This window comes from Malaclemys terrapin, chromosome 6, assembly GCF_027887155.1.
Source record: "Malaclemys terrapin pileata isolate rMalTer1 chromosome 6, rMalTer1.hap1, whole genome shotgun sequence".
Lineage (NCBI taxonomy): Eukaryota > Metazoa > Chordata > Testudines > Emydidae > Malaclemys > Malaclemys terrapin.
Window position 1 is genome coordinate 95,699,513 of NC_071510.1, and position 13,198 is coordinate 95,712,710.

General features: G+C 39.5%; 1 protein-coding gene across 1 annotated transcript in view; it reads right to left on the bottom strand.

Moving 5' to 3' along the window:
* The window catches only part of ZSWIM6 (zinc finger SWIM-type containing 6), a 164,007-nt gene that overhangs the window by 14,924 nt on the left and 135,885 nt on the right, over positions 1 to 13,198 (bottom strand). The window contains exons 8-10 of the mRNA XM_054032552.1: positions 10,889 to 11,035; positions 7,688 to 7,948; positions 3,362 to 3,497 (exon numbers count right to left, since the gene is read on the bottom strand). Of these exons, the coding sequence (XP_053888527.1) occupies positions 3,362 to 3,497; positions 7,688 to 7,948; positions 10,889 to 11,035 (544 nt within the window). The remainder of the gene's footprint in view (positions 1 to 3,361; positions 3,498 to 7,687; positions 7,949 to 10,888; positions 11,036 to 13,198) is intronic.

A 13,198-nucleotide genomic window follows, 5' to 3' on the forward strand; every position in this document is an offset into this window, starting at 1 on the left:
AAACAGTAATTACTATGGTGGCTGAATTCAATGCTACCCTCCTTCTGTCAAAGGTGCACGTCCCCACCAGGAGCACTTCAGTTGACTGAAGAGAGGCAGTGTGGGGACTGAAAGCCAGGGCTCTTAGCTCCGTGCAGCTCCCCACCAGGAGCAGGGGACAGCTGGCCAGGCTTCTCACCTCCCTGAGTGGGGAGCCGGAGGTGGGAAGCCCAGGCAGCAGCCAGGCTGGAAGCGGAGAGTCTGGGGGCAGCAGGGTTCCCAGTAGGGAGCATGGGCAGCGGCCCAGCTGAGAGAGGGGAGTCAGGGTGGGGGGCAGCTGGGCTCTAGCTGGAGCCAACCACTGGCACTGGGCATTCTTGTCATGGAGCCGTGAAATTGACAAGAATGACAGCCAACAGCCGATGTAAGTAATGCAGGGTCTCCACAGACACGATCACCCTAACTACACCCACATAAGCCTACGCCTCTTGTGGAGGTGGAGTTATGATGTTAGTGTAGCAAGGCACTTACATCACTGGGAGCAAGGATGTGGTGTGTACACTGACAATTACACTGATGTAAGGCAGTTTACGTCAACCTAACTCTAAGGTAGACCAGGCCTTAGTTTAGAACTCAGAACTAGGTATAAATAATTCAAATTGTTACTCTCATACACTGAGTTTCATCTGTCAGAGTTAAGCAGTCATTGAGTTTATCTACATTCCTGGGTTCTCTAACCTAAATTTGTGTCATCTGCAATTCTTGCCATTTCACAGTTTGCCCCCTTTCTCCAGATCGTTGTTAAATATGGTAAGCACCGTCCTAGTATGAATCCTTGGGCATCCCACTATTATCTTCATTTAATGTTAAAAACTGACCAATTAATCATAGTCCGTTTTCTCTCTCTTAACCAGTTTCTAATCTATGGCAGAAGTTTCACTTTTCATCTTTTGAGGAAAGCTTCACTAACATTTTGTGAGGGACTTTGTCAAACACTTTCTGATAGTCTAAATACATCAATATGAATATGTTCTTTTTTCTATTTATCAGACAGCTGCAAGGAAATCAAATACAAGAAGTGATTTTCTTTTGCAAACTTCTGCTGGCTTGTTCCTTCTTAACTGAGCTCATTTAATGTTATGGGTCTGTCTTTAATTGCACTAACCGGTTAACATGGTACAGCCTGGTAAGGTTCTCTGGAAATTAAAGACCACTACCGCCTCTGACAGAGTACTGGGAATCAGCGACTGAACCAGCACTCTGGTCATCGTTTAACCAATCAGGCCCCAGGGAGGGCCTGATTAAGGAGAGGAGTTCCCGATTACCAGACTAGACTGGGGCTGGATAATAAATGACCGAATTAACCCATGGATAAAAGAGCACAGGAAGAAGGTTCAAGGGGGGAGAAGCAGGAGAGAGAGGGAAAAGAAAATTAAAAATAGCTCGCAAGGCCTGACGAAAGGGAGTTCTCTGGGAGGAGACACCTTCCTCCACCAGTTGGAGGAGGGGTAGAAAGCGGGGGGATGTAAATACTGTAACTGCACTAGTATGTTTAAAAGGTGGTGGGGTGAAACACTGTAAAAAAAGCTAGACCAAGGTATTTACTAAAGGGAAGGTTGTGGAACGGTCTGTGTGAAGCTAAAAAAGGATGGGCACACTGGGATCCCATCATATTGCCCCCCAGAATCTTTTTTTTTTTTTTTAAAGTAGTTAAGTACCAGAGTATTTTACCTAGACAAAAGACTTATGATCAATTACATTCCTAGTGGTTCTTTTGCAGACTTCAAACTTCTGATTACTATTAAAGTGTTTGCGTTGTAATAACGTCCAGAGGCCCCCAATTAGAGTCATGGCCCTATTGTACTAGGCATTGTACACACAAGAAGAGACAGTCCCTGCCCTGAAGAGCTTACAAACTAAGAATGAAATTAAGTGACAATTAAGAATGAATCTGTTTGTGTCTGGCAATTTGTTCAGCAATTTCTGAGATATTCCAATCCCCAACCTAGACTTACCCGGCCTAGTTGGTTTTCCTTTTGGAAAGAAAGAACATCCTTTTGGCTAAAGTAAATTATTGCAGCTGGTCACCAATACACTTTTTTGCTTGCCTTCCAGCTTTGTTTTACTTCTGGAACCAACTCATATGTATTTCTTGGGACTAAATCAAGAGTATCCTCTCTTCTTGTGTGCTCTGAAACTAGGTTCAGCAAGCAATTATTTATTGTGTCAAATCTCTCTAAACCATGTCCCAAAATATTTGACCAATTGTGCAGGTTGCTGGAATGACTCATTATTACTCCTTTAGATTTTGTGGCCTTCAACATCATGCAACCAATTCTCACTATCTTGGATCCAGAGACCAGGAGCATAACCTCTATAGTTGTATTTTTATGACCTGAGAATTGTATCCTCATAGATTCTACTTGTAAGAACCAGTGCTTAAATTTCTTCACAGGTTTCATTTCTAGTAGCCAGTTCCTTGAACTTCTAGGTAGTATTGGATCCATGGCAATCCAGATGGGGCCAGTTCCTTCACTGTACTCAGAATGGAGAATATGAATTTAGCCATTCATACTCACTGCTGCCCTGAGAAGTAAAGCCAATGCAAACTGAGAACTTCCTTAAGCATGCCCTTTCTCCCAAATACTGAGGGAGCAACTTGGATACCAGTCCTTCAGATATTTTTAGCAGCTTGACATCCAATTGAATTCCAATCTCATTCCTATCTTCTATCTAGATCTGTACAAGATTGCTTGGTAATGAAGCAAACAAAAAAAAAGAAAACTGATCTGAACTACACAGCAGCAGAGACCATTATTTTAAAAAATGTACTTTAAAATCAACTCCATCAAGTGAATTTGTAAAATAATAAAGGGTTTGGGGAATAAACTGTCCTGCAGAACAGACTAGACAGAAGAAGGTCCTGAGACCTGCCACTTTCAATGGTAAAGTAACTTTGAGCTGTTAGAGTCATGACCCCCACAACTACCTTTCACATAGCATCCAGATCAACAAGAGGGAGAGCATGATTGTATCAGTCACTGTGGTCTTTTTTTTTTTTTCTTTTTAAGATGATTCTGTGTCTGCAACACTGCACAAAAGTGGGGATTTCAATGCAATTTACAAATAACTGATTTTACCCCAACACCTCTGAGGTAGGCAGTAATTATTGCACATATTAATTGCTTTTACAGATGAAGAAACTGAGGCACAGAGATTGAAGTAATTTATCCTAAGTGTAAAAGAGCTGATATTAGAACACAGGTCTGACTCCCTGCCTTCAATCATCAAGCCTTCCTTCTTTGGGGTTAATCAGTTTACAGCAATTTTTTCTTACTTGGATCTTTGTTTTTGTCTTTCTAGATGAGGTCTGAATACATACCGCATGGCTCTCAGTGCAGTTTTGTATGCCAATTCAGCATCATGAGGTAGGAGAGAGGTGAAGAGATACTTGGCAAATGTGTGCATTGGAACACTCTCTCGATGGATGATTTCGCCTAAACCACTATATGGTCCAGCTGTGAGAGAGAGAAAGAGAAAACACAGATTTTCATAATCATAGAATCGCAGAATATCAGGGTTGGAAGGGACCTCAGGAGGTCATCTAATCCAACCCCCTGCTCAGAGCAGGACCAATCCCCAGACAGATTTTTGCCCCAGTTCCCCAAATGGCCCCCTCAAGGATTGAACTCACAACGCTGGGTTTAGCAGGCCAATGTTCAAACCACTGAGCTATCCCTCCCCCCGCACACGTCAAACAAACACCACTACTTTCTGGACCTTAAAAAAAAAAAACTGTTTAAATTATAAATTGTTAATATGCCCAGAAAGAAAAATGTCCAACACAAAGGGAAAATATTCAAATAGTCATGGTAGGGTGGGGGCCTTACAAATGATGAGATCTAAGCTCTTGCAATGTCAGTGCTAAATAAAATAAAAAAAGAAGAGGTATTCTGTTGGGCTTATTGTAGGATTCAGGCAGTCCATGGGTTACAGAACTCTTCTAAATTTATAGATGAATTTAAAATTCTTTCCCCAAAGTTTATAATTAAAATTTGCAGTTTAAGTGAGGCTACTTTAGGCAGTAACCATTTTACTGAAAAGTACACTTTTCACACTGAGAATGGGGCCTCCCCAATATCAGAATGGCCGTCAGCAACAGGAAGAAGTTACTGTTCACATTTTGTTTAAACATCTTCTAATACTTCTCAAGCACCATCAAGAGGAGACTGGAACACATTTTATATTGAGCCCCCAAAAGATCAGTTTCCAATTTGACATATGCCAAATATCACAAGACTCATGATAAAAATCAGAAGCCTCAGCAACACTGAAGACTTGCAGTTAAATTAAGAAAAAATTAAAATAGAATATACCTTGCAACAACTTTTAGTCTCCTGCTTTTCCATGCATTTAAATGGTAGCTACATACAGTGTGAATTAATCTACGTTAAACATCTAAAAGGTTATCTTCATATTGCATTACTAACTCTTTTTTGTTACCCCTAATTATGAAGAAAGACTCACTACACACAACTGATGTGATTATAATCTTAAATCACTGCAGTTTTTCTTTATGTGTTGACATTGGTTGTGCCTAAATTGTCTGAATGTACTGAACTCTTTGCAGTTAGGATTTCTCAGCACACAACAATGCAAGAGCTCCTTACCCACTCTTTGTAACTGTGTACTAGACAAGCATATTGCTACTCATTTAACCTCTACAGATTTCCTGCTATGACCACTTGCTTATTGCTCTCAGAAATCATGACAAGAAACAATGATCTGAAAGCCTATCCTTTCATTCAAAAAAGCGTGTAACAGACATCAGGGAAAGCTTGAGAAGCCATTCTGTCACAAAGGCTCTCAAACCTGGGAGGGAGGGGGAGACCCAAGTGGCTGCGGTGCACGAAACAGCTGATTTGCGTGCCGCTGCTCCCCCTCCCTCCCAGGCTCGCAAACCTGGGAGGGAGGGGGAGATCCCGAGCGGCTGCGGCGCGCGAATCAGCTGTTTCGCGTGCTGTGGCCGCTCGGGATCTCCCCCTCCCTCCTGGGTTTGAGAGCCTGGGAGGGAGGGCGAGCAGCGGTGCGCGAGCGGCAGCAGCGGAGGTGAGTTAGAGCGGCCGGGGCACATTTTTAGGGGCGGCATGGCCCGCGCCAGAATGCCGCCCCTAAAAATGTGCCGCCCCAAGCACCAGCTTGTTTTGCTGGTGCCTAGAGCCGGCCCTGCCCTCATGCAAGCACAGAATATTCACACCACACCTACGACTCCTCAGTTATTCAACAAGCAATATGTAAGCACCTAGAATAATAAGGAATAGCCAGCATGGATTTCTCTAAAACAAGTCATACCAAACCAACGTAATTTCCTTCTTTGACAAAATTATTGGTCTAGTGGATGGGGGAAAGCAGTACACATGATATCTAAATTGATACAGTCCCATAGGACACTCTCGTACACAAACTAAAGGAAACGCAGTCTAGATGAAATTACTATTGGGGGGTGGAGGGGTGCACAACTGGTTCAAAGACCATATTCAGAATACTTATCAATGATTTGCTGCCAAACTGGGAGGATTTGTCTAGTGAGGTTCTGCAGATGTCAGTCCTGGGTCTGGTACTATTCAATATTTTCATTAATTACTTGGATAATGGAGCAGAGACTATGCTTACAAAATCTGCAGATGACACCAAGCTGGGAGGGGTTGCCAGCACTTTGGAAGACAGAATTAGAATTCAAAATGACTTTGACAAATTGGAGAACAAGAATTCAACAAGATGAATTTCAATAAAGATAAGTGTTGTAATTTACACTTAGAAAAAAATCAAATGCACAACTACAAAATGGGGAATAAGTGGGTCGGTGGTAGTCCTGCTGAAAAGGATCTGGCGAGTATAGTGGATCATAATTAATTGAATGAGTTAATACTGTGATGCAGTTGCAAAAAGGCCGATCAGTCTGGGGCATTTTAACAGGAGTGTTGTCTGTAAGACACGGGAGGCAATTGTCCTGCTGTGTTCAACACTGGTGAAACCTTAGCTGGAGTACTGTGTCCAGTTCTGGGCACCACAATTTAGGAAACATGTGGACAAGTTGGAGAGAGCCCAGAGAAGAGCAACAAAAATGATAAAAGGTTTAGAAAGCCTGACCTATGAGGAAAGGTTAAAAAACTTGGCATATTTAGTCTTGAGAAAAGAAGACTGAGGGGAGACCCGCTAACAGTCTTCAAATATGTTAAGGTCTGTTATAAAAAGTGCTGATCAGTTGTTCTCCAAGTCCACTGAAGGCAGGACAAGAAGTAATGGGCTTGATCTTCAGCAAGGGAGATTAGGGTTAGATACTAGGAAAAACTTTCTAATTATAAGGGTATGTCTTCACTACCTGCTGGATCGGCGGGTAGCAATTGACCCAGCGGGGATCGATTTATCGCGTCTACTCTAGACGTGATAAATCAATCCCCAAGCACTCTCTCGTTGACTCTTGTACTCCAGCACCTCAAGAGGCGCAAACAGAGTCGACGGGGGAGTGGCATCAGTCAACTCACTGCGATGAAGACACCACGGTAAGTCGACCTAAGTATGTCGACTTCAGCTACGTTATTCACGTAGCTGAAGTTGCGTAATTTAGATCAATCCCTCCCCCCAGTGTAGACCAGGGCTAAGGGTGGTTAAGTGCTGGAATAGGCTTCCACGGAAATACCCATACCTGGCTTCCAAGGAAATACCTGTGGAATACCCATCAGGTTTTTAATAACAGGTTGGACAAACATCTGTCAAGGATAGTTTAGGATTACTTGGTCTTGCCTCAGCACAGGCAGCTGGACTTGATACTTCCTAAGGTCCCTTCCAGCCCTACGTCTCTATGTTTTGAGGATTTCCTTTGAAGCCCTTTCCTCTTAAAAAATCCCAAGTAAAAAAACCATGACCTGCTCACTAAAAAGGAGCTTAAAGTAATATATTTTAGGTCTTTTTAAAAACCAAAAAGTCTTGGTCTCAAAGCATGCAAGTAAATGTGTATGCAATTTTGCACACTTTCAGCACTTAACTGGGTTGCAAATAATGTAGATATGATACTTAAGTGATACAATTATTTTTCTCCACAAAATTTCAGCCACAAAAAAAATTAGGTTATTTTTCAAAATCAAGCCCTAAATACTATACTTTTTATGTTTGATTAGGCACTATATGTACTTACGAATACGTCACTTTTATCATCACTATATCCACAATGTGCAATATTCAGTTTCTGCACCAATGGTCTCAAATGAATCATTTGAGCTATTTAGTCTTGGACAGCAATAAAACCCTTGTTGATTTACAAGGCTATCAGTATTTTGTCAGACTGCAAGTGACATATTTAGAATCTTGCTACCAGAGAACAATTGATAATAGTCAATACCTTTATTTATCAGTTGTGAGCCTGAACTGCATCATTAGGACACCAAAACTATGAATAACTTACAATTTAATTTGAAGCACAAATGCAATAAAAATGAAAAGCAAGGGACCATAGGTCAGCAAGATGCTTTATCTTTCCAACGATACAATATTTTGAAGTACATTAGGATTTTATGATTAGAGAGCTGAAAGAAGATCTTTAACGGGAGTGATTATACTTCTTAAAAAAATATTAAAATTAGTAAACAAGTTAGCTCCCACAGGAATACTTTTTTTTAATTACAAACGTTTAACATCTATTTCAAGATACCTTCTAATAGGAAGACTGCTTGCTTTCGAAAGATCTTCACCAGTGTATCATCCAATTCAATTTCCTGTAGCTTAGAAATGAGCTGCTCCTCATTTCGACAAACCTTCTCTTGTGCATACAAGCCATCTGGCATTATTCGCTGCTGCCCCAGACCTATCAATGCTACTTCCACAGCCAGCGTTAAGTAAGATTCCCCTTCTTCTAAGAATTTGTGTGAAGGCAGGTGCTGGTACTCCAGAGATTTGCACTGCCCCATGTTGTCTGTAAAGGGTCACAAAACAAATACATCAAACAATTTTCATCAATAATTGGCCTGCAATCTCACATTCAAACAATTAAAATAACAGGTAAACGAAATAAGTGTTTTTAAAAAAGTGAATTACTGTATTAACTTTGAAAGGTGCCACTAAATATCACTCTTCAGTTTTGGTAACTATCTGTTTTCAAATATCTTTTTAAAGGTTAAGATAAAAGAATACTGCCCTATTGTAAATCAATAGAGACCTTCCATTCAATTCTTTAGGACAGAAATGCATGCAACTGTCATTGAAAAATAAAGCCACACATCTATACTGAAAGCCACACATCTATACTAAAATAAAGCCACACATCTATACTTAAGGTTGCAGTAACTTCCAAAAGCCAGGAAACTCAGGTAAGAATGAGAGATTTCATACTCAAGTGATAGCGGTTATGAAAAATAGCAACTGTCCCAACTTTGTGTTCATAAGGCTGAAATATCAGCGTGCACTTTGAATTTCTTTGTTTTCACCCCATTCAGTAACTACTCAAGCCCTGATCCTGTAAAGGGTTGGTAAGGAGAGGACCCTTACATCTTCATAGATTTCCACTGAAGTTAGTAGGAATCCATGTAGGGTCTGTTCCTGCAAATCCATTAGCAGGATCATAGTCAATGATTATTTGACCATCCATCTGTTTGCTAGTCATAGAATCACAGCACTGGAAGGGACCTCAAAAGGTCATCTAGTCCAGTCCCTTTAGGGTGACCAGATGTCCTGATTTTATAGGGACAGTCCCGATATTTGGGGCTTTTTTTTTTTTTTTTTTTAATATGGGCTCCTATTACCCTCTACCCCTGTCCCAATTTTTCACACTTGCTATCTGGTCACCCTAAATCCCCTGCACTCATCGCAGGACTAAGTATTATCTAGACCATTCCTGACAGGTATTTGTCTAACCTGCTCTTAAAAATCTCCAATGATAGAGATTCAACCACCTCCCTAGGCAATTTAGTATAGCGCTTAACCACCCTGACAGTTAGGAAGTTTTTCCTAATGTCCAACCTAAACCGCCCTTGCTGCAATTTAAGCCCATTGATTCTTGTCCTATCCTCAGAGGGTAAGACGAACAGTTCTTCTCCCTCCTCTTTGTAACAACCTTTTATGTACTTGAAAACTGTTACGTCCCCTCTCAGTTTTCTCTTTTCCAGACTAAACAAACCCAATTTTTTCAATCTTCCCTCATAGATCATGTTTTCTAGACCTTTAATCATTTTTTTTTCTCTTCTCTGGATGCTCTCCAATTTGTCCACATCTTTCCTGAAATGTGGTGCCCAGAACTGGACATAATACTCCAGTTGAGGCCTCATCAGCGTGCTGTAGAACGGAAGAATTACTTCTTGTGTCTTGCTTACAACACTCCTGCTAATGCATCACAGAATGATGTTCTCTTTTTATACAACAGTGTTACACTGTTGACTCATATTTAGCTTGTGGTCCACTATAACCCCCAGATCCTTTTCTGCAGCACTCCTTCCTAGGCAGTCATTTCCCATTTCATATGTGTGCAACTGATTGTTCCTTCGTAAGTGGAGTGCTTTGCAGTTGTCCTTATTGAATTTCATCCTATTTACTTCAGACCATTTCTCCAGATCATTTGAATTTTAATCCTATCTCCAAAACATTTGCAACCCCTCCCAGCTTTGTATCATTCGCAAACTTTAGAAGTGTACTCTCTATGCTATTACTCTTTAGAAGTGTACTCTCTATGCTAAATCATTGATGAAGATATTTATACATTTTTTTAAATGTAAGAATTATTTATGATATGGTAAATATATTTCTGAATGTCTTTAAACTCAACTTGTTCCTTAGCAAGGGCAACATAAAATTTCAATATTGAACAAGTTATAAATAAATGCATTATTATGTTTGTATAAATTTGTTTAACGTTTTATTCTTGTATTATAGCGTGCTTGTTGTTTTCTTATATAGCACCAAAAATTTGCATGGAGCTTCACAGATACACCATATTACAAAATATGGTCCCTACCCTAAAGAGCTTACAAACTAAATCAGACACAAAATAGATTTTGACAAATAGCTATAGGAAAGACAACTGTAGCAATGAGAAGGGATATTGCTCTTGGGAGACCATTTTTACTAGAAAGCATATCATGCACATGATTTGTTGTTAAACATATTTGCTGTATTTTTACCTTTCTAAATTTAAAGTTTTTCCAGAAGTAAATGATTCAGGATTAGAAGTTTATTGAAGAAAAACTAGCTCAACTGAAAAATCCACACACAAATATTGGTTTAATTTTTAACCAAAACTGATTTTTTTTAGATTTTTCTCACCCAAATGAAAAACCAAAATTGTTTCAGAAATGTTGATTCAAAATGAAACACAATCAACCCTTCTGAAAAAATATTTTGGAGTTTTTTTGGTTTTTTTTGCCAAAACTATTTGCGAAATTCAACCCAAATCCATGTACACAGAAAATTCATTTTTTTCTGCAAATTTAGTATTTGCCAAAAGAAGTTTGCCCATTTCTACTGCTGCTATAACTCATTATATGTTAGTTCTATAAGATTATCCTGTAAAACAGCATGCATTACACTAGGTATATCATCATTTTTAGATTTTTCCAGTAATTTCTTAGAACTAGGATCTAGTATTTACTTATCCAAAGCAACAAACCAAGTTTTATTAAATAGATATTTCCAGCATAAAAGACAGGCATTCTTCAAGTTTGAAATAATCATCAGCAATGTTGAAGGTTATTTTCAGTTAAAGGTAATTAAAAAATATTTACTTCAAGCACTGCCTCCCATGTTTTCATAGGGAATGCTCTGCTCTGAAGCAAATGTTTCCTTAAAGTTAATTTGAAGAGGAAAAGTAGTAAAATGTTCAAAATTTCTCAAGAAACAAATAAGACAGAACTAGAAACAGTTTTACCTGTGAAGTCTGAGAAGCCATGGAAGCTTTCATCATCCACCCTGCAGGCTTCCATAAGGCTACTGAAGAGGGTGCCAACTGGATCCAATGGGTGCCCCACCCAGCCTTCAAGATTAGTTATTGAGGTTACTCCTTTGTGGAGAAGTTCTACATCAGGAAAATTAGAGAAATATAAAATGATAGGTGAGTTTTAGCAATCAACACTAAAAACCAAGACAAGACATTATCCTGGGCACTCTGTCCAACATCCATAGAATTCACAGTAGTTTGTGTTCAGAAAAACAGAGTAATACTTTTCTGACTACTTATTTGCTGTCCCTCAAACATGTAAAGGAAAAGGAACGAAGCTCTCTCACAGCTCTACTTTCCACATGCTCCAGAGGGCTTACCATAGGTCAGAAATTCCAACCCTAGTGTCTTTTTGAAAACTGTTATTTGCTAGCCATGTAGTCCCCTGGGTGAGGGGAGTGGGAGAGAAAGCATCTTTGCTGAAAAGTTACAGTAAAGAGGAAACACTTCTGTAAGATAAATGGCAATTTCAGTTTCCTCATCCAGAAACATTGCAGCACCATTTTTATATTCTAAGTGAACCTGATAGAGCTGAGAGAAATAATAAAAATACTTTAAAGTGTTCCATTTTCATAAATAAAATATGAGCTTATCTTGCATCTAAATATTTATTAAAGTAATAAACTCAGAATGACAGCTTCTTTTAAAAAAAAAAAACAGAGTCAAGGGTTTAAATGAGGTATTGTATACAAGAAAAAACTGCCCTTTAAATTGACAAAGTGTGGTTTCTTGTCATTCTTAAATTCAAGGCAACAAATTCCTCCATGGATACTTTGTTTCATAGCTGTCAACTATCAATCAATCAGAGCATGAAAAAAATTATTGTTTAGCACAGTGAACTGAAGGAAGTACAGCTGTGGTAATAGAGGTTATAGGGTCCCCAAATTCCTTTTCTACGAGCAGACATTCCCATGACAGTGGCTTCCTTTTGATTGCAATTCTAAACTTATGTTTCCCCTGGACATGTATGTACTGTGTAAATACGTGAGATTAAAGGCCATATTGGTAAAAAACCTTAACTGCATAAAAAACCCACTGAGTGCAATAATTGTGCTCTATTTCTCCACTCCAAATACCCTTGCAGATGCAACTCCTCCTGTCCCATTTCACAGGAAAAGTGTCATTTCTAAGATTGATCATGCTTAATACACATCATCAAGCTTTAGAAGACTGGAAAGATTGCTTCTTACTTATCTGATATGTGGAGCTATTCAAACAGCACAGCTACAGCATAGAAATTAAAAATTTCAAGCTGAAAAACATTACTAGGACGACTTTTTTTGGGACTCGACTGACATGTTTATTGTAATCAATAACATACTCAGAAAATAAAATAATTGTTCCACCAAGTAGTGTGTGTGAAAAAGATTAAACCAAAAAAGATTACTGTAACAATCAAGACTGCCACATGCCAACATGAATAACCTCTGCCTTCTGAATGATACCCTTGTATTTGATTATACCTATTTTTGTCTGTTTATGATCTTCACTTGCAGTGTCACAACAAACAAAGGCTTCAATCCTCCAATCACATATCCAGATATTTAACTCTACTCATATGGGATGTATCAGCAGGAGTGTTGTAAGCAAGACATGAGAAGTAATTATTCTGTTCTACTCTGTGCTGATTAGGCTTCAGCTGGAGTATTGTCCAGTTCCGAATGCCACATTTCGGGAAAGAGGTGGACAAATTGGGAGACAGTCCCGAGAAGAGCAACAAAAATTATTAAAGATCTAGAAAACATGACCTGTGAGGGAAGATTGAAAACATTGGGTTTGTTTTGTCTGGAGAAGAAGTCTGAGGGGGGACATGATAACAGTTTTCAAGTCCATAAAAGGTTGCTGCAAGGAGGATGGAGAAAAATTGTTTTCCTTAACCATGTCCAATCTAAACCTCCTTTGCTGCAATTTAAGCCCATTGGTTCAGAGGTTAAGCACAGGAAGAAAATCGCCCAGGGAGGTTGTGGAATCTCCATCACTGGAGATTTTAAAGAGCAGGTTAGACAAACACCTGTCAGGGATGGTCTAGATAATACTGAGTCCTGTCATCAGTGCATGGGCCTGGACTAGATGACCTCTCAAGGTCCCTTCCAGTCCTATGATTCTATTTGAGTAACCCGATTGACGTGAATGGGACTACAAAGGCATGAATAAACCTACACAGTTACATATAGTGTCTGTGGGACTGGTGCCTAAAACAAAAAACTCTATGGGCAGGAGTCAAGTCTTTACTTGCATATA